The following is a 22,800-nucleotide window of genomic DNA, read 5'->3' as shown; positions in this document are numbered from 1 at the left end:
TAGAGCTATTAAAGAAGAGAGTTTTCCAGAAATCTATATGATAATAGTTGGTAATTACAGTTTCTCCAAAGATAGCAAGGTTGCCCTTTTTGAGTAATTACAAAATTATTTAGCAGGGCCACTAATAAATGGAAAGAAGGGTTAAACTAAGAACAGCCTCTATTACAACCTGATGCTGCTCTTAGAAGCACTTTATATTTAAGCAGTAGTGTTTACGGAGAGTATATGAAGAGAATCAGTTATCTTAGGTGAAAGAACCTGAACAGCTATAACTATAATTGGTTCCCCAATCCAACTAAGGATGAAATAAAAAGAATAAATACAGTCAGAAAGAAATTGCAGGTAACCTAGGAACAGCTTTGTTCTAAGGCTGACAATACTCAGGGATGTCTCAAATTAAAATCTGTTTCAAAGAAAATTTAAATTTCTACTTGGATACGTGAAGACACATACCTTTTTTAAAGATAGGGTATGACTTGATGTGGTAAAAATGTAAATTCTTCCAAAATTACTCTAAATAAAAATAGCAATAGGACTTTTTTTGAAATTAGGTAAGCTGATTCTAAAGATTACATGTAAACAAAGAAAATATGTCAAGATAGCAAGGAAATCCAGCAGAAGATTAATGGGGGGAGGTAAGGAAGGTCAATCCATAAAAAATAAATGAATTATAAAACTACCATAATTAAAACAGATTGGTAGTGGAACATTGCAGATACATCAATGGAACAGAATAAAGAATACAAAATATACCTAAATGCTTATTGTTATTTAATGTACACCATAAGCAGTGTTTCAAATCAGTTTGAAAAGATTGGCTATCAAAAAAAAGATGGTAGAACAATGGGTTAGCTATTTAGGAAAAGAAATCTGAATCCTTACTTGGTGCCTTGCCTAAAAATAAGTTCATGAATGAGGGGGAAATAGCAAAAGATGACACTGGTAAAGTAAGCTGTGCCCAATGCATTGTGGCCTGAAGTGGCGGAAGCTCCCTTAAGAATTTCTAGAACTGAGCTACACAATGATGAGAATAGTATATCTCAAGGCTTATGAGAGGCACATCTCCAAAGTGACACCAACTTAGCTATTTAACCCCTTGATGAGGCCAGTAATTTTAATATTCACTAGAATTTAAGCTCATCAAGAGATGAGCCCTTGTCTGTCTTCCCCAAGCTGTATCCATAATGCCTAAAACACAGACCAGCTTATAGTAGGAACTGAATGTTTGTGGAATAAATAAATAAATTCTATGTTATTCAGGAAGGTGGGACTTTCAACTGTGTTTTATAGGACATTTAGAGGTCATGAGACAGGCACACAGATTGCATGAGGGGGAAGCCTCACCACTCAGCATCTCTAGTAACATAACTCATAAGAAAAATTACTTATTCTACTTTCCCAAGTCTTCATGCATGGTCTCAGTTGTAGAAGGCAGAGGAGTCTACCAAACCCCACTAAGAATCTCTTGGGGTAACAGGTAAAACAGTGGTGGGGCAGGTAGTTCATCAGGGGTTGAAGCTAGCAACATAGTTAGCTTAACCCTCGTGTGGCATATGATCAATAAAGCCACCTGCTTTCTCAATTTGACAGGCAGAGAAAGGGTGAAACAGGAATCCTGGCTACTAGGCAAAGTGATAGAATCTTGCTTCCTCTTGCTGGGTCCAAGAACAAGTCAAGTTGGTGGCATTTCACAGAACCAGAGCAGGGTGAGGGAGTGTTTCACTTAAAACAACAAGAGGACAGCCAACTCAGATAAGCAAGCAAACCTATGAACCCTGATGGAGAACTCTGGGCTGAGAATCATGAAGGGGAATTTTGGGTGGGTGGGTCGGGGGGGAGAGAGTGTTACCAGATATCAAAGGATAGAAAAGCAGATATCAAAGTAGAGTAAGATGCTAAGAAAGAGGGAACTGCAAATATGAGAGCAGAAATAAGATTAAAGTACATTATCCAGCATGACTTTGAATGGATAAATGACAAAGAGCCTTGGAGTAACCCCAATCAGGGTTCTGAAATGGTACAAGCTGGGAGGAGTTGGGTAAGTAACTTACTTTTGTGAGCCTCAGTTTCCTTGCCTGTAAATATGATGAATTAAAGTCGCTTCAGATAATTGTATTTGACATAACATAAAAAAAAATGACAAATAACTTTTCCTCATGAGCCATATATGGCAATATTGGTCTAGGTATTAATAATGGATGGTCTTATTTACAGATCTATTAACCAGGAAATGATAGCTGAGTGTGCTAGCCAAGTTTAAAGAGTCAAAGAAAAAATGGATGATGGAGATGAAAAGATTCAGAGGTTTTCTCATTGATTCCAATACTGCATTACACAGAGGAGAGACAGTAAAGCCAGAGACCATGCTTGGATCAGCTCTCCCAGTTGCTGTGGTGAAAGATGAGAGTAGTGGCCCCCACAAAGGATGGTGGTCTTCTCTTGTTATGCTGGTTGGTTGGTGAGCTGTGAACAGAAGAGACTGGGATGGAGACACTAGCCAGTCTTGCAAGATGAAGGAAGTACTGCTCTGTTCTGTCAACCTTGGGATTTTTCTGTACGTACTATTTGCTCACAACACTACCACTACCATCCTTGCCCTGACTGTTCCAGCCTCTGGTCCCTGCTGAGCAGCTGTTGTAGTTTGTGGGATCCTGACTCTCCTTCAGAACGAATCCTAGGGCCCCTGTGCAATAATCATGAGTTTTCTTATGGTTATCGGAGCCAAACTGACCAAAAGTTTCTCGTTTTTCCTGTAACAACTAATTTTACTGTTCCATGGTATAGTTTGAGTTGGAAATTGCTAGTTCATCCTTTATGGTAGCAACTAGCACGCTATTTTATAATGATCTACTTTAATTTCTGTGTCTACTGCTAAACAGTTAACTATTTGAGTGCTGAGACACTGTTCTATTCATATTTAAGTCCACAGTACCTCCTGTACAGAAAGTAACTTTACCTCCTTTACCAATATGTTTACCTCTTGTAACTATATAGCTTCACATCTCCCTCACCCTCAAATATGCACACAAAATAAAAGAGGTTGCCAAGTTCACTAATGAGCAAAATCATTACATTAAAAAATTCTGTACATACTTACATGCTTGCTGTTCATACTACATCCTCAGTGTCTAAAATTAGGTGTCGGAGGCAAAACTAGTTTTGCTTTTTTGACCAAGACATCTTAAACTTGGGGTATGAAAGTGGGAGGGGGTTGAACAGTAACAGGAAGCATTACTTAGGTCATGATTCTAAACTATGTGCTATAGTCCAGTTTCACCAGAGGGCTCAGCATTGGGAATTAGTGGGCAGTGGCTTATCTATATAAGGAGTGGGGGATAAGTGACAAGTAATAGATCTTACTACTTTAGAGTAGTTTTTAGGCCAGGGCATAATGCTGAACAATTACATGGGAAGCCAAATTCAAGAAACTGAAGAAAAATATTTTCTCCAATTGAAATAATATGAGGGTGAATATTTCCATAATGAGGTTACTACAATAGATTATCTGGCATAATGAACCAAAGTCGTTTCAAATTTTTTACAAGTTTTATTTTAGGTTATGATTAGTTGAATAGGACTTTCCTGTGGGTGACAGAAAAATGAGCCTTCATGACAGTTCAGCTAACACTCACCAGTAGTAAGCAGCATGAAATGGAGAAGCAGATGAGATCCCATAGCAAAGCAGAGAGCCAGTAAGTAAGTATATAGACCCCACTCACAAACTGGATGTGCTTTGCATTAGTGGTTCTCTCAGTCACTGTCTGAAGGCAAAAGCTACTGACCACAACCGCCATGCCAAAAGCCAAACATAATACTATTTGTGATCCACTCGTAGGTCTACAGAGGACAAAATAAAAATTGAAATACATGATGAAATAAAAGTATACAATTACAATTTCAGTAGCTCTTTTCAAACGTGTATGGCCAGATAGCAAGCGGGTATATTAAGGCTCAATTCCAGTAAAAGGAAAATCATACATACACTACATTAGAACCATAAATATGGGGAGGTTGAGGCTTGTTGTAGACTTCAATGGAGGCATTGGGGCCAGAAAGTGACATAAAAAGAATGTTGTCTAACACCGCCAGGGATGTTGCAGCTGAATGGTATGCCTCATTATTGAACAAGATAGTAAATATTGTTTCGTTTTTCTCAACCTCAATGGAAAGTGCAATAATGGAGAAGTCATGACACTCTTTATTTTCCAATATGTAATTCACTATGTTACCTAGAATAAAGAAAGAAATTGGTTAGTGAGTCAACATGTAATAAATCACCTACTAATATTGGAGAGGAAAGGCCAAAATTTTTTTTCCTATGATCTCTCTCCTTTCTAACTTCCCACAATGTCTTTGTCAAATCTTTACCTTTCTCTTCAAGAATTCCAACCCACCACTAATCCTTACAATAATCTCACCATATGTGGTTATTCTAGATCATTTACATTTCCATACACATTTTAGGATTGGCTTGTCCATTTCTGCAAAAAAGTCTGCTGGAATTTTGATAGGGATTGCAGTAAATCTATAGATCAATTTCGGGAGAATTGCTATTCTAAAAATATTCAGTCTTCCAATCTGTGACATGGAATATCTCTCCATGTCTCTAAATCTTTAATTTCCTTCAGCAATATTTGATAAATTTGTGTGCAAGTCTTGCATTTCTTAAATTTATTCCTAAGAATTTTACTGTTTTTGATGCTATCATGAGTTTTGATAGTTTGTGTTTTCCCCCGTGACAATGTGTCCATTTCATGTAAGTTGGATTTTAAAAATTCCATTCTGAAAATCTCTGCCTTTTGATTGCACTGTTTATTCTATTTACACTTAATGTAATTACTTATAAACTAGGATTTATATCTGCCATTTTGCTATTTGTTTCCTGTGTCTTACCTACTTTTTGTTCCTCTGTTTCCCCACTACTACCTTTTTGTGTTAAATTTATATATTTTATAGTGTACCAGTTAAGTTCCTTTGTTGTTGTTCCACTATTTTTTAAAGTTATTTTCTCAGTGGTTGCTCTGGGGATTACAACATGAGTCCCACCTTAAAACAGTCTAGTTCGGATGAATATCAACTTACTTTTGATAGTGTATGGAAATTTTGCTCCAACATATTTCCCTTCCCTCCTCCCTTATTTGTATTATCATCATAGTAAAAGTTATAACTTTATACATCATAAGCCCATTAACACAGTTTCATAATTATTGTTTTATGCAATTGTCTTTTAAACCAGTTATAAGAGGAAAAGAATTAAAAGATATGTCTATACTGTCTTTTATATTTACCTATGTAATTATCTTTGCCAGTGCTCTTATTTCTTTTTATAGATCAGAGTTACTGTCTAGTGTCCTTTCATTTCAGCCTGAAGAAATCCCTTTAGTATTTCTTATACGGAAGGTCTACTGGTGATGAATTCTCTCACTTTTGGTTCATTTGGGAATGTCTTTATTTCTTCATTTTTGAAGGAGAAATGTCCTGGATATAAAATTCTTGGTTGACAATTTTTCCTTTTAGCACTTTGTGTCATCCTACTGTCTTCTGGTCTCCAGGGTTTCTGACAAAAAGTCAACGTTAATCTTATTGATAATTCCTGATGTGATGAGTCCTTTTTCTCTTCTGCTTTCAAAATTTTCTCTTTGACTTTCACCAGTTTGATTACAATGTGTCTAGGTGGGGATATCTTTGAATTTATCACACTTAGAGTTCACTGAGCTTCTTGGATGTGAATATTAATGTTTTTCATCAAATGGGAAGTTTTCAGCCATTATTTCTTCAAATATTTTTCTGCCCCTTTATCACTCTCCTTACCTTCTAGTACTCCCATTATGCATATGCTGGTATGCTTGGTGTTGTCCCATATGTCTCAGAAGCTCTGTTCTCACCTCCTCCCAGTTTTCTTCTTTCTGTTCCACAGACTGGATAATCTCTATTGACCTACCTTCAACTTAGCTGATTCATTTTTCTGCCAATTCAAGTCCATTGTTGAGCCCCTCTGATGAACTTTTCGTTTCAGATATGCTTTTCAACTACAGAATTTCCATTTGTTTTTAAAAAATCATTTATATTTCTTTATTACTGATCTCTTCTTAGAGAGACATAGTTGCCATGTTTTCCTTTAATTCTTTATACATATTTGCTTTAGTATTTTGAAAATAGTTGTAATAGCTGATTTAAAGTCTTTGTCTACTAAGCTCAACATTTGGCCTCCATCAAAGTACATTTTCTACTGGCTGTTTTTTCCTCCCTTGTTTATGTGTCATACTGTTCTGTTTCTTTCTATATGGGTTTTCTGGGGCTGCCAAAACAAAGTACCAGAGACCAGGTGGTTCAAACACCAGAAATTTCTTTTCTTGCAGTTCTAGAAGCTAGAAGTCTGAGATCAAGGTGTTGGCAGGGTTGAGTTTCTTCTGAGGCCTTTTTCCTTGACTTCTACATGGCTGTCTTTTCCCTGTGTCTTCACCTGGTCTTCCTTCTGTGTATGCATGTCTGTGTCCTAATCTTCTTTTCTTATAAAGATACCAGTCTTATTGGATTAGGGCTTACCCTAATGACTTCATTATAAATTAATTACCTCTTTAAAGACCCTATATTCAAATATAGTCACATTATGAGGTACTTGGGCTTAAGACTTCAACATACGAACTTTGGGGGACACAATCCAGCCCATAACACTATACCCTTTGGCTCCCCAAAATTCATGTCTTTCTCACATGCAAAACATATTCCCCTCATCTCAATAGCCCTAGATGTATTAGCCTATTCCAGTATCAACTCTAAGTCCAAAATATCATCTAAATCAGGTATGGGTGAGACTGGAGGTATGATTCATTTTGGGGCAAAATTCCTTTCCAGCTGTGAACTGGTGAAACCAGACATCAAGTTATCTGCTTCCAAAATACAATGGTGGACATTGGTAGGACAGACACTTCCATTCCAAAAGGGAGAAGTTAGAAAGAAGAAAGAAGTTGTGAGTCCCAAGCAAATCTGAAACCTAGCAGGGCAAATCTCATTAGACTTTAAGGCTCAAGTCTAATCCTCATTGGCTTAATGCTCTGCCCTCTGGGCTCACTTTGGTGGCCCTGCTCTCCCCACTCTGTGTTTGTTGTTACAGTTCCTTTTTTTTATTGTTACCGCTCAGTTGATTAGTGACTTATAAGGACTAATTTTGTAGATTCTGTATTCTGTACACTGTGCAGCCACTTAGTTCTCTGATAGACTTAAAAAACCTAATTCTGGCTTTTATTTTTAAGCTGGCTTCTAAGGATCAGCCCTGGGTCAGTATAATTTAGTGATCAGCTAAAGGTTTCTTTAAATGCCTAGAGCCAGTAAGTCTTCCACCATTTGCCAATGGGATCTGTGTATAAGGGCACACCTTCAAATTTCAGACAGTTTACAAGTCAGCCTCAACTTTCACTTCTTGCTTTTACAGAGGCTCAATGTCAACTAGAGGTGGGTGGCTGGAGCTTTCTCCTTTTCTAGATCATTTCTGGCCATCCACACTAGCCTTCTGAGCCTTCTAGATCCCCAGGAGCATCAGAACTTTTCAAAGCTCACTGCGGTTATCTAACTCTCTAGCTATTCCTTTAAAATTACTTTTTGACCAGGCTCTTGTTTGGCCCAACTGAAATGACAGCATTAGCTGACTGTGGTGATGTTACCAGCAGGTTGCTGTTGTTTTTAGTAATGCCCTGAGCATAGGGCTTTTTCCAAAGAGCTGAGTCCTGATTCAAATCCAACAGCTAAATGCCCTGGGAATGGAGTTTTTCAGGGAGCTGCTATTTCAGTCAAAGTATTGGCAGTGGTCTTGGGATGGGGCTTTTAACAGAGCTCTAAAGAGATCAGTCCTTTCCATTAACTGTGAGGGTACTGGTTTTTCATGGCTACCATATCATTGAGTTGGGGAGGGAGAGTGACAGGAATAATCCAAAGTTAAAATGTCACACACCTTATTGTTTTTATAGAGGTTCAGTACTTTCTTTGTGGTCACTGTTTCTTTAGATAAGCTCTCTGCTCCCTTCTCCCTCTCTTATCCTTCTGGAATACCCATTATCCTCATGTCACTTTTCCTAATTGAATTGGATATTTCTTGTAGAATTTCCTCCATTTAAAAAAAATTTTAGTTCTCTCTCCTCTTCCACCTGAATCATTTCTAGATTTCTATCTTCAGGCTTGCTAATTCTTTCTTCCATATGGTCTGCTCTATTTCCAATGCTTTCTACTTTATTCTTCATCTCATTTATTGAGTTCTTCAGCTCCAGAATTTCTGTTTGGTTCCTTTGCAGAGTTTCAAAATCTCTTTGGCGAAGTACTCCTTCTGTTCATTAATTTTATTCCTGAGCTCAGTGAACTGTCTTTCTGAGTTTTCTTGCAGCTTGTTGAGTTTCTTCATGACAGCTATTTTGAATTTTCTGTCAGTTAGATTGCAATCTTCTATGATTTCAGGTTTTGTTTTTGGAGAATGGTCATTTTCTTTTTGTGATACCACATCATTGTAGTTTTTCATGATGCTTGATGAGTTGTTGTTTTGCCAGTGCATTTGTGATAGCAAATACCCTTTTTTTTTTATTTGGATAAGGCTTTGTTTACTTTGATTCTGAGCTGCTTCTGGTTGTATTTGAAAGCCTACACTTCCCACCTTCCCTGCTTCTGTCAGAGGTGTTGTCAGTGCCCTCTTTGTGCTGCTTGTGCCTCCAACATTGCTGGTGACTTACTGGTTATGGTGTCACTGCAGTCATGAGTGTTGCCACTGGGGTCACGAGGCTCAGGAGCACCTCTGCTGCTTCTGGGGTCGCCTGAGTCATGGGTTCCCTGACTGTGGTTGGGGAGGGGAAAAGTGGGGTGGGAGCTGGGGTCACAGGCACCTCTGGTACATCCGTGTTTGTTGAGTCTGTAGGTGCTGCTGCCATGGGTTGGGGGACTGGGGTTGTGGGCTCCACCATGACTGTTACCAGGCTCTCTGTGGCCTTGGGTGCTGCTGCCATGTGGGCAACCTGCCTGCTGCTCCTGGGTTTTCTGGGGGTGCTGGCACTGCTGCTGTTTGGGGCACTGGGTTCATGGGTTTCACTGCCATTGCTGGCTGGGCTGGGGTCATGGGTGACACCACCACTGCTAGCTGCACTGGGGGTCACAGGTGACACCACCACTGCCATGAAGGGAGTGGTACCTGAGTCATGGATGCCATCATGGCTCCTGGAACCTCTAGTGACAGGTACTGGCACAGTTCTTGGAACCTCAGGTCATGGGCACAGCTTCTGTTGCTGGAGGCCCAGGGTCTTGGATGCAGCTCCCACTGTTGGAAGGGCTAGTGTCAGAGGTGCCACTGCTGGGTAAGGGTGAGGGAGCTGGGTTGTGGGTACTGTTGCAATTCCTGAAGCCTCCAGTTGTAGATGCTGCAGCAGTTCCTGGCACCTCTGGGAATGTGGGCTGCCTGGGTTCCTGGGGCCTCTGTTCATGTGTGTTACTGCAGTTCCTGGAGCCTCTGGTCACAGGTGCAGCCACAGTTCCTGGAGCTTCTTGTCTTGGGAGCTGCCACCGCTGCTCCTCTGGTTCTACTGCCCCCGCGAGATGCAGTCCCCCACCTTCAGATGTATAGATGTATGGATCTCTTAGGCGTTCTGGTGTGCTGTGAGGAGAATCCTTTGTTGGTCTATGGATGGCCTTCTGGTTGTAATTTAGAGGTGAGAGACAAAGAGAACAACTTGCTCCACCATGATGCCGATGACACTTCCAGTAAGTTTTTTTTTTTAATAGACACTTTTTAGTTTGTCCTGTGCTTTCTGGTTAATTTCCAGTGTCCTAATTCATTGATTTTTAAAAAAATTGTTTTCCAAGTATTTTTGTTGCTTTTGTGGGAGATTGAGTTCATTCAACCATACCAAAAATTCAAATTCTCCATCCACTAGGTTTTGGGGTAATTTGTTACACAGAAATAGATAACAAATAAGTTATACAAAAGGGTTGTTTTTAGGATTAAGAAAGAATGCAGAGAAGGTGTTAGTATGGTTTTTAGTAATGGTAAGCATTGAACAAAGTAAGTATGTTTATACTACCTTCAAAAAATTAGTACTGAGGAGTCAATCTGTTAAGTTTTCAGGCACTGTTTTTACAATAGCCAATATAGTAGACTGAAGGACAACCTTCAGGTCTTGGAACCAATATTACACCCTGTGAGAGCTTATAGAAACATTTTTGTATTCTATTCAGAATAAAAATTCTATGGTAAGTGTCACAATATAGTATTTTGGCTCTTTTACCCACCCTCCAAAGGTGATGCAATTAGCTGAAAAACCCCTACAGCCAAAATGCCTCCATTAATTATTAACTTTTGTGGCCAGTTGTCTTAAAGTGTACATTTTTTGCCTCTAAGATACTGGTAATTAGTACAAAAAGAAAGAAATGGGTACCTAAATACCATAGTTAAGTCTCTTCTTCACAAGTGATACAAATAGGTCTTCATATAGCCACAGTTCCTTTTTTTCCTATGGGTCTTACCTTGCACTTCCCGAAGTTCTTGATTCTTAGCATTTAGAAAAATCTTAAGGTTCTTTGTGAGATTCATAGCCAACTCAGAATTCCCTGAAATTGAGTAAGGTACAATTGTTCGACCATATTGACTCAAATCCATTTCTCTGGCAGGCAGCTCATACTGCAATTTTGTAGTTAGTAAGAGATATGTAGTGACAATCAAAATTACTGTTGTCTGTAGCAAAATCAACTTCCAATTGCGCCAACTGAATAGTGCTCTCTTTATAAACATGGAACGAAATTGCTGGCAGTAAAGTGGAAACTAAAAAGAGGAGAGAAACACAGCATTACAATTGTGGGTGACCCAAATAGGATGTTCATATTGAAATCAATTAAGATAAATGCTTCAAATACTTATAGCAAAAGATATACACATACAATGCAAATATATTCTTGAATTGAAAACAATCAAAGCATTAAAAATCTTATCATGATTTTATTCATTAATATACTTGTAGTAATTCTGATCAGAAAAACAGAATTATATTTCTTTTATTTAATATTAAACCATAAACATTCTATTTCTCCATTTTAAAGAGAAACATCCCCATAAAACTTGTATACAACTATTATTCTTTGCTAGGTTTCAGTACATAAACGATGGTTCATAGTGAGAAAATGCCCCTAATCTGATTAACCAATATCTTCTGATTACAAGTCATAACTCTTGGGTCTTGTCTTAGAACTGAACAAAGGGAAAATTTACGAGAAAATGAATGAGAACTTTTCAAAGTGATTCCGCAATAACAATGGTGAGAGGAAAAGCTGTGATCTTTATCTAGAACCCATTTCCCCTGTATCAGGGAATTAAGGGGGTGGTAATACAGACTGTTCCATATTTGGCTGGGTCTTTGATGGCTAAACTCCAACAGATATAAAACAAAATGTACATCTTATACCCATGCCAAAGATATAAGGTTGACATTCTTAGTGAATATGCTCACCCCAGTATTGAACTTAATGGTAGCAATTTCATTCAATCTAGAAAAAACTGGTCTCTCGTAATTACTGGACATATTCACATTCCACTTCATGTCTTGTGTTAGTTTTTGGCTCTTCAAGGAAGGGTACTTGATAGGCTGAATATCCTTTTCAGAATCTGCCAGCTTATGGGCCCTACATACACACACATACACAAAAAGTACAAAACATTTCATTTTGACTATAGCCTCAACCTATTTTATTTGGGGGGGGGTGTCAAACAAGGTTCCAAATTTGGAAGACTCCTTGATCCTTCTCACTGATTGTCAGTAGAGGCAGCATGATAACAGTGGCTCCCAAAATACCAGTCAGAAGACCGCTGCCAATCCATGGCAAAGTTTCTACCATTCTGAGGCAACATGAGAAAAACAATTATATATGTATGTTTTATTAAGCTGAACTTATTCAAGTTAAAGGACTTACCTTTACACTTGAAAGAAAGTATATGATTTGAAAGGTGTATTTTTTCTAAGCCATAGAAGTATCAAAATCTTTTTAATACCTTCCTATTAGCATTTGTATGCAATACATTAATAAATTCTGAACTATGACATTCACAAGTAATGAGTAGATCAACAACTTCTGTACCCTTTAAAAAAATATATCAAATAAATGCACATTAAAAAACCTGCTTTAAAATATCCCTGCAGCATGTTTATTTTTTGTTTGATAATAAAAGGTTTGAGGACTATTGTGCCTTTTCAGTATAATCATTGCATATTTTCTCTGTCATCTTTAAGTTTTTATTCTTCATATTTTATTCATTGCTAATCAATTCCCATTAGGAAAGCATTAGAATGTATAAATAAGTGAAAGGAAAAATATTCCTATTACCTACAAATAACCCAGATGAGATATTTTCCACAAATATGTATAAACAGGCACAAACATATACACACTCTCTTAAAAGTGGCGTCTGAATTGTATTTAGTCCATTTACATGCAATGTAATTATTGATATATTTGGGTTTATACCTAACTTCATGCCATTTGTTTTATATTTATCTTCTTTTTATTCTCTGGCTTTATTGAAGTATGATTGACAAAATTATGTATATTTAATGTATAGAACATGATGTTTTGATTTGTGTATACACTGTGAAATGATTACCACAATCAAGCTAATTAACATAGCCATCAACTCACATAGGTACAATTTTTGTTTTGGTGATGAGAAAACTTCAGAGATTTCTGGCAAGATAGCAGTGTAGGAGAACTCTAAGCTCACCTCCTCTCACATGCTCAACAAATTTACAACTACTCTTGGAACAATTACCCCTGAGAGAGAACTGAAAACTGGAAGAAAAGAACCCCCACAATAAGGGGCAGTGCTGACTGAGGTGGAACAGGCAGAAGTTTCTTTATGGAGAGGAAAAAGCTATGTTTTAGCCATGGCACTTCAGCTGGGAGCAATCTTCAGGTACAAAGCTTTGCTTAGAGGAATGGGAGATCTGAGTGGGAGAGCTCTGCCACAATAAGCAGCTTTTGGAGTCAGCACATTTGAGATGAGTGTCATAATATCTGGCTTTGTTGGCTTTTAACAACACCAGGGAATATCCCTAGAAAAGCTATCTGACATAAGGGAAAGAAAAGCCAGCTCTTAATGGGCCCATGGACAAATTCACATGTTTTGGAAAGCAACCTAAATTCACCAGAAAGAAAGGTGAACAGTCCTTTGGTGTACAGAGACTCACTTGATAGGCTCTGGGTGCACCTCAGTGAGAGGTGAGACTCCTGAGGCTGGGACCGTCTCCCCAGGGACTGAGCCATTGGCAGCAACCATTATTGTGACATATACAGGCGTGCTGACACAGACACTGGCAGATCTTTCCCTGTTCTTCCCCTGGCCTGTTAGTGCAGGGGTCTACCTCACCTACTAGAGTACTGATTTAATCCAGCTCAGCCCACCCTAGGACCTGACCCCACCCAACAGCAAGCCCTTGGGCAACTTGTAGGCCCACATAGGTGGGGTGTGTGGGACCTCAGCAGCAGGATAAGTGGGTCCACCTCTGCAGGGCATGGCATGTGGGAGGGGCGAGCCTACATTAGTGGAGTATGTGAGGCTTCTGCAGTGGGGTAAGTGGGTCCACTTCAGTGGGTTGGGGCATGCACATGGGGCAGGACTGTGTTGACGAGGTGTGTGGGCCTGCAGGCAGTGGGACTTGTCAGCTGCAGCAGACTTGTGCTTCTCAAACAGTCATATTGTGGATTGGCCCCACCTTCCAATGCCTGAAACGATTGTGTATTGCCATGCCCAGGGCTGGCCCCACCCAGCAGCACTCCTGAGAGAGCTGATAACAGCCTTGCAGGCCAGAGGACTACAGCAATTGTAAGTCCCTGAGCCTAGTAATCAGCCATGCTGGGGGCCCACTCACTCAACAGAAAAACTGCAGCAGGAATGTGCTATTAGATCTTGCAGCCAACTGTGCTGGGGCTCCCCACACCCAATAAAGTGACTGAAGTGATCACAGCAGCCACATGCAGCTGAGTATTACAACCAGTCACAAGGTGGACACCGTAGTCTCCCCATATACCTGCAGCAAGAGGAACCCTGCCACAACAGGACACACATAGCCCACACAGGGGACACTCCTGGAACATCTGGGACTGGTGATGAGAGGGAAGCACACTGCTGGGCCTCATAAGTTATCTCTCACATAAGGCCACCTCTCCAAGATCAAGAGACATAGCTGATCTACCTAAGACATATATATAAGCACAAAGAGGCAAAATGAGGAGACAAAGGAATATGTTCCAAATAAGGACAAATCCTCAGAAAAAGAACTAAATGAAACAGAAATAAACAAGCTACCTGATAAAGAGTACAAATTAATAGTCACAAGGATGCTCAATGACCTTGGGAGAAGAATGGATGAATTCATGAGAACTTCAACAAAGAATTGGAAAATATGAGAAAGAACCAACCAGAAATGAAGAATACAGTACTGGAAATGAAAAATTCACTAGAAGGTCTCAATAGAAGGGTAGATGATACAGAAGAGATCAGAGAGCTGGACGAAAGACTAGAGGAAATCATCCAAGCTGAACAGATAAAAGAAAAAAGAATTAGAAAGAAAAACGACAGTCTGAGGGACTTCTGGGACAAGATCAAACACACTAAAATCCATATTATAGGTGTCTCAGAAGGAGAAGAGAGAGACAAAGGGGCAGAGAATATATTTGAAGAAATAATAGCCAAAACCTTCCCTAACCTAAGGAAGGAGACAGACATCCAGGTACAGGAAGCACAGAGAGCAACAAACAAGATAAACCCAAAGAGGCCCACACCAAGACACATTATAATTAAAATGCCAAGAGTAAAAGATAAAGAGAGAATCCTAAAAGCTGCAAGAGAAAGGCAACAAGTTACATACAAAGGAAACCCCATAGGACCAACAGCTGATTTCTCAGCAGAAATCTTACAGGCTAGAAAGGAGTGGCACAATATGTTTAAAGTGCTGAAAGGAAAAAACCTACAGCCAAGAATACTCTACCTGGCAAGGTTAACGTTCAGAATGGAAAGAGAGATAAAGAGTTTTCCAGACAAGCAAAAACTAAGGAGTTTATCACCAAGAAACCAGGCTTACAAGAAATGCTAAAGGGACTTATATAAGTAGAAGAGAGAAGACCACAAATAGGAATAAGAAAATTGTCCAAAAAAATGCCACAATAAAAATCACTGGTAAAGGCAAATATACAGTAAAGGCAGCAGATCAACCACCTATGAAACTAATATGAAGGTCACAAGACAAAGGTACTACAATTATCTATTTCTATGATAAGAGGGTAATGGAGACACATGCACAAAAAAGAGGTTAAATTTGATATCAAAAACATAAAATGTGGGAGGAAGGGAGTAAAAGAGTAGAGCTTATAGAAAGAGGTCAAACTTAAAAGACCATCAACTTAATAAATATACATTGCTATATATGTAGGTTTTAATAGAGGAACCTCATGGTAATCACAAACCAGAGCCCTATAATAAATATTTAAAAATTAAGAGAAAGGAACCCAAACATAATACTAAAGGAAGCCATCAAACCACAAGGGAAGAGAGCAAGAAAAGAAGAAAGGAATAGAGAAGAACTACTAAAAAACCCAGAAAAAAGGAAGAAAATAGCAAAAGTAAATACTTATCCATAGTTACTTTAAATGTCAATTAACTAAATGCTCCAATCAAAAGAGATAAGGTGGCTGATTGGATAAAAAAACAAGACCCATATATATGCTGCATACACGAGACACACTTCAGACCTTAAGACACTCGCAAACTGAAAGTGACGGAATGGAAATGGTACTCCATGCAAATGGCAATGAAAAGAAAGCTGGGGTAGCAATACTTCTATCAGACAAAATAGACTTTAAAACAAAAACTGTAACAAGAGACAAAGAAGGGAACTACATAATGATAAAGGGAACAATCCAATGAGAGGATATAACACTTGTAAATATGTATGCACCCAACATAGGAGCACCTAAATATATGAAGCAATTATTAACAGACATAAAAGGTGAAATAGAAAGTAACACAATAATATTAGGGGACTTTAACACTCCCTATACACCAATGTATAGATCATCCAAGTAGAAGATCAACAAGGAAACATTGGCCTTAAATGAGAAAACTTGAGATCTACTCCCTTAGCAAATTCCAAATTTACAATATATTACTGTATGTGTTGTCATCATATGTACTTGTGGAGACCTATAGGTCTCCAGAAGTTATTCATCTTATAATGAAAATTTGTACCCTTTGAGTAACATTTCCCATTTCCACCACTCCCTGGCCCCTGGTAACCACTATTCTACTCTCTGTTACTGTGAGTTCAACTTTTTTAGATTTGACAAATCCTTGCCCATTTTTAAACTGGGTTATTTTTCTGTTATTGAGTGTATGAGTTCTTTATATCTTTTGGATATTAACTGCTTATCAGATAGATGGTCTGCAAATATTTTCTCCCATTCCATAGATTGGCTTTTCACTTAGTTGAGTGTTTCCTTTTCTGTGCAGAAATTTTTTAGTTTGATGTAGTCCCTATTATTTTTGCTTTTGTTGCTTGTGCTTTGCTATCAAATCCAATGGCAAAACTGTCAGTGAGCTTTCGCCTGTTTTCTTCTAGGAGTTTTACAGTTTCAGGTCTTGTGTTTAACTCTTTAATCCATTTTGAGTAGAATTTTGTGTATGATGTAAGACAAGGGTCCAACTTCATTCTTTTGCATGTGGATATCGAGTTTTCCCAGCAATATTCGTTAAAAGTACTGTCTTTTCTCTCACGGAATGATCTTTACACGCTTGTTGAAAATCATTTGACTATACACGTGTGGGTTTTTTTCTGGGCTCTGTGTTCTGTTCCTGGGGTCGTTGTGTCTGTTTTATGCTAGCACCATACTTTTTGGTTATTATAGACTCGTAATAGAATTTGAAATCTATAAGTGTGAGTCTTCCAACTTTTCTCCTCTTTTTTAAGATTGTTTTGGCTATTTGGGGTCTTTTGTACTTCCATGTCAATTTTAGGATTATTTTTGCTAATTCTGTGAAAAACGCCATTGGAATTTTGATACAGATTGCATTGAATCTGTACGTCACTTTTCGTAGTATGGCCATTTAAACAGTATTAAGTATTCCAGTCCACGAACATGTGATGTTTTTCCATTTGTTTGTATCTTCTTTAATTTCTTTCCATGATGTTTTATTGTTTTCATTATACAAGACTTTAACCTCCTTGGTTAACTTAATTCTTAAGTATTTTATTCTTTTTTTATGCTATTTTAAATGGAATTGCTTTCTTAATCTCTTTTTCGGATTTCTCATTGTTACCGTATAGAAATGCAACTGTTTAGCATGTTGATTCTGTGCTTTGCCGAATTTATGGTTCTAACAAGTTTTTGTGTGTGTGCGTGTGTGGAATCTTTAGGGTATGCCATGTATAAGATCACATCACTTGCAAACAGAGATAATTCTACTTCTTCCTTTCCAACTTGGATGCCTTTTTTTCCTGCCTAACTACTCTGGACAGAACTTACAGTACTATGCTGAACAGAGGTGGTAAAAGTGGGCATCCTTGTCTTGTTCCTGATCTTAGAGGAAAAGCTTTCAGTATTTCACAATTGAATATGATGTTAGTTGAGGGTTTTTCACATATAGCTTTTATTATGTTAAAATAGGTTCCTTCTAGTCCTAGTTTATTGAATGTTTGTATCATGAAAGGGTGTTGAATTTTGTGAAATGCTTTCCCTGCATCAATTGAAATTATCACGTGATTTTCTTTTTAAAACTTTTGTTTTATTTCAGGAAATATGTTTGAATTACAGTTTTAGAGTTTGTTCTATTTCAGTATTTTCTTATAGAGCTTTCTGTGCTGTCTACTGGCTATTGTGTTTCTCCTAATTTAGTCTTTATTTCTGATATGTATTTTAGTTTCATTTATAATTCTTTCCTAAACTGTCAGTTCTGTTTTCGTCATCTTACTTCCTAGCTATCACTTCTCTGAGCTTTTATAATTTAACTATAATTTTCTTTCATGATTTCTTTTTTCTCTAACTTAGCTTGTATTTTTTTAGTATTAAATTATAGTTTTCCATTGCTGTGTAGTCATATTTTTTAATTTTTTGCATATGTTATTAGTTATCATTTTCCTCTTTTGTCACACTGTCTTTGTTGGGGTTCAAATACAATCTTTCTCTGTTGATCATGTTTAAGTGAGGGCTTTTTTCCTGCGTTCTCAGATGTATATTCCTCGGTAAAGAGAGGGGAATGTTGAGTTTTCTTAACTTTATAGTTCCAGGGCCACCTTTTGATTTCTTAAATATAAATTATTTAAAACAATGGCCTGTCAATGTAGAGAGCTCTCTAATGCATTCAGAAATCTGCCTTCTGTGACTCCCTCCCACACTATTATGTGAACCATCTTAGTCCTATATTTCCAGAGTTCTTACTTTGTGTCTTATTCTCTGCAGTTTTCCCTCAAAATGAGGGTCTGTATTTCAGTAAGTATTTTCAATGGTCTAAGGAGTCAGCTTCCCCCCAGAAGCCTCTGACTTTCCCATATCTTCCTTGTTCTCACCACAAATTATTTCTGAGAACCCAGTCCCAGTTTCAGCTATTGTTCCCAGATCTACCAGAAGAGTTTTCCACTCTAAGTGGGGATTCTTTCTTTTTGTCTTCCCTCTGATGCTCCCACATAGCTGCTGTTATTGTGTACCTCATCTTATACATGGAATCTAAAAAAGTTGAACTCATAGAACTAGAGTAGAATAGTGATTTACAGGTGCTGGAGGATGGGGGCAATGGGAAGATGTTGGTGAAAAGGTATAAACTTTTAGTTATAAGATGAATAAATTCTGGAAATCTAATGTACAGCATGGTGACTATAGTTAACAATACTGTATTATATACTTGAAAGTTGCTAAGAGAGTAGATCTTAAGTGTATCACCACACACACACAGAAAAGGTAAGTATGTGAGGTGACAGATGTGTTAGTTAACTTGATTATTGTAATCATTCCACAACATACACATATATTAAATCATCACATTTTACACCCTATATATTTATATACACACAAAACTTTTAATTGTCAATTATACCTCAATAAAGCTGAGAAGAAAAAATTATGATGCTCTAGTCACCACCTTACCTTCTTCCTGAGTTTTCTCTTATTTATTTTTTTATTAAATTTTTTATTGAGGTATAACTGACATCCAAAAAAGCTGTACATATTTAATGTATACATCTAGATAAGTTTGAATTTAAGTATACACCAATGAAACCATCACCATATACAATGGCCTAAACTTAACCGTCATTTCTAAAAGTTCCCTTGCTTCTTGTGTTTTGTTCTTTTGATAGGAACATTTAACATAAGATCTACCCTCTTAAAAAATTTAAGTATAAAATATAGTATTGTTAACTATATGCACTATGCTGTACAGTAGACCTCAAGGACTTATTCCTCTTGCATAAGTGAAATTCTGTACCCTTTGATCAACATCTCCCCAATTCCTTCCTCCCTTCCAGGGCTTGGAAACCACTATTCTACTCTGCTTCTATAAGTGGGACTATTTTATACTTCTGATATAAGTGAGATCACGTAGTGTGTTCTTCTATGTCTAGCTGATTTCACTTAGCATAATGTCTACCAAGTTCATCCACATTGTAGCAAATGGCAGAATTTCCCTCTTTTTTAAGTCTGAATAATATTCCACTGTATGTATATGCCAAATTTTCTTTATTCACTTATCTGTTGATGGACATTTAGGTTGTTTCTATGTTTTTTTGCTATTATAAATAATGTTTCAATGAACATTGAAGTTCAGATATCTGTCAGTTCCCAGACTGGGATTGCTGGATCATATGGTAGTCCTATTTTTAATTTTTTCAGGAGTCTCCATGCTGTTGTCCATAATGGGTGTACCAATTTCATTTAGTTGATTGTTTCCTTTGCTGTGAAGAAGCTTTTTAGTTTGATGCAGTCTCACTTGTCTGATTTTGCTTTGGTTGCCTGTGCTTTTCGTGTCATATCCAAGAAATCATTGCCAAGATCAATGTCAATGAGTTTTTCTCCAATGTTTTCTTCTAGAAGTTTTACAGTTTCAGGTATTATGTTTAAGTCTTTCATCTATTTTGAATTGATTCTTTCTGTATGATGTAAGATAAGGGTCCAATTTCATTCTTTTGCATGAGGGTGTTCACTTTTCCTAATGTCATTTATTTATTTTATTTTATTTTATTTTGGCACCTGGGCTAACAACTGTTGCCAATCTTTTTTTTTTCTGCTTTATCTCCCAAACCCCCCTGTACACAGTTGTATATCTTAGTTGCAGGTCCTTCTAGTTGTGGGATGTGGGATGCTGCCTCAACATGGCCTGACGAGCAGTGCCATATCTGCGCCCAGGATCCAAACCCTGGATCGCCGCAGCGGGAGCATGTGAACTTAACCACTCGGCCACGGAGCCAGCCCCCGTAACGTCATTTATTGAAGAGACTATCCTTTCTTCATTGTGTGTTCTGGGCACCTTTATTGAAGATCAGTTTACTGTAAATGTGTGGGTTTATTTCTTGGCTCTCTTCTTTGTTCCATTGGTTTATGTGTCTGTTTTTATGCCAGTACCTTACTGTTTTGATTACAGTAACTTTGTATTATAGTTTGAAATCAGGAAGTGTGATGCCTCCAGCTTTGTTCTTTTTTCTCAGGATTGCTTTGGCTATTCAGGGTCTTTTGTAGCTCCCACACTGAGTTTAGAGTTTTTTCAATTTCTGCCAAAAATTCAAAAATTTCAAATTCTGCTATTGGAATTGATAGGGATTACATTGAATCTATAGATGGATTTGGGTAGCATGAACATTTTAACAATATTAATTCTTCCAATCCATGAACACAGGATATCTTTCCATTAGTTGGTGTCTACTTCAATTTCTTTCATCAAAGTCTTGAAAACAAGAGAGAAGTGAATAATCACATACAAGGGATCCTTAACAGGATTATAAGCAGATTTCTCATCAGAAAATTTGGGGCGCCAGAAGACAGTGGGCTGATATAGTCAAAGTGCTAAAAGAAAAAAGATTTCAACCAACATCTTATATCCAGCAAAAGCGTTATTCAAAAGTGAGGGAGAAATTAAGACATTTCCAGATAAACAAAAGCTGAAAGAGTTTATTACCACTAGAATTGCCTTGCAATAAATGCTCAGAGTCCTGCAAGGTGAAAAAAAGGTGACTCTAGACAGTACAGCAATGTCATATGGAGAAATAAAGAGCATGATAAAAGTAAACAGGCAATTATTAAAGCTAGTATTACTGTAACAATGATTTGTAACTGTACTCTTTATTTGTTTTCTACATGATTTAAGAGACTAGTTCATTTAAAGGGGGAAAAAAACAATTAGTGTAAAAACCAGTATTACATAACTCTGGTTTGTAACTCCAAATCTTGTCTTCGACATAATTTAGCAGACTAATGCATTTAAAAGAGTTATCAGTTTATGTTTTTGGACATGCAGCATATAAAGATGTAATTTTGTGACATCAATAACCTAAAAGGGTGGGCCAGAGATATAAAGCAGCAGGATTTTTGGATGTTGCTTAAGGTAAGCTGGTATAAATTCTAACTAGAGTGTTATAACTTTAGGATATGAATATAATCCCCATGGTAACCACAAAGAATATAGCTATGGAATATACACAACAGGAAATAAGAAAGGAACTTAAACAGTTCACTGTAAAAAATCAACTAAACACTAAAGAAGACAGTAATGCAGGAAATGGAAAAAAATCAATGTTATAGGGCACATAGATAACAAATAGCATAATGAAAAAAGCAGTCCCTTCTTATCCATAATTACTTTAAATGTAAACTGATTAACTCTTCAATCAAAAGAGATGGCAGAATGGACAAAAACACATTACCCAACTAGGAAAACACAGTACCCAAATAGTGCCAAAAGAGAGCAGGGGTGGTTATATTAATATCAGGCAAAATAAACTTTACATCAAAAAAGGTTATTAAAGACAAAGAAGGACATTATATATTAATGAAAGGTTCAATACAGCAAGAAGAAGTAATAATTATAAATATTTACACACATAATTACAGACCATCAAAATACATGAAGCAAAAACTGACAGAATATAAGGGAGAAATAGATGGTTCCCCAATAAAAGTTGGGGACTTCAGTACTCCACTCACAATAATGAACAGAACAACCAGACAGAAGATAAGTAAGGAAATAGAGAATGTAAACAACAGAATAAACCAACTAGATCTAACAGACATGTACAGAACACTCTACCTGACAATAACAACATACACATTCTTCTCAAGTGCATGCATGACATTTTCCAGGATACACCAAATGTTGGGCCACAATTTAAGTCTCAATAGATTTAAAAAGACAGATACCATATAAAGTATCTTCTCTGACCACAAAAGGATGAAGTTAGAAGTCAATAACAAAATTAAAACTGGAAAATTCACAAAATTGTGGAAATTAAAGAATATGTTTTAAACAACTAATGGATCAAAGAAGAAATCACAAGGGAAATTAGAAAATACTCAGAAATGAATGAAAATGAAAACACAACATATCAAAACTTAGGGACACAGAGAAAGCAGTGCTAAGGGGACATTTATTGCTGAAATACTTACATTAAAAAAGAAGAAAGATCTCAAATCAACAATCTAACTTTACAACCTAAGGAACTAGAAAATGAAGCACAAACTAAATCCAATGCTAGCAGAAGCAATGAGATAATAAAGATTAGAGCAGACATCAACAAAAGAGAGAATGGAAAA

General features: G+C 37.3%; 1 protein-coding gene across 23 annotated transcripts in view; it reads right to left on the bottom strand.

Moving 5' to 3' along the window:
- The window catches only part of ABCA16 (ATP binding cassette subfamily A member 16), a 223,653-nt gene that overhangs the window by 68,384 nt on the left and 132,469 nt on the right, over positions 1-22,800 (bottom strand). For all 23 annotated transcript variants that reach the window (XM_023616175.2, XM_023616174.2, XM_023616178.2 and 20 more), the window contains 4 exons: positions 11,472-11,643; positions 10,495-10,789; positions 3,983-4,229; positions 3,633-3,837 (listed from right to left, as the gene is read on the bottom strand). In XM_023616175.2, coding sequence (XP_023471943.2) covers positions 3,633-3,837; positions 3,983-4,229; positions 10,495-10,789; positions 11,472-11,643 — 919 coding nt within the window. The remainder of the gene's footprint in view (positions 1-3,632; positions 3,838-3,982; positions 4,230-10,494; positions 10,790-11,471; positions 11,644-22,800) is intronic.

Source organism: Equus caballus, chromosome 13, assembly GCF_041296265.1.
Source record: "Equus caballus isolate H_3958 breed thoroughbred chromosome 13, TB-T2T, whole genome shotgun sequence".
Taxonomy (NCBI): Eukaryota; Metazoa; Chordata; class Mammalia; order Perissodactyla; family Equidae; genus Equus; species Equus caballus.
Note: the sequence above shows the minus strand (reverse complement) of the source record. Positions and strands in the feature narration are given on the sequence as shown.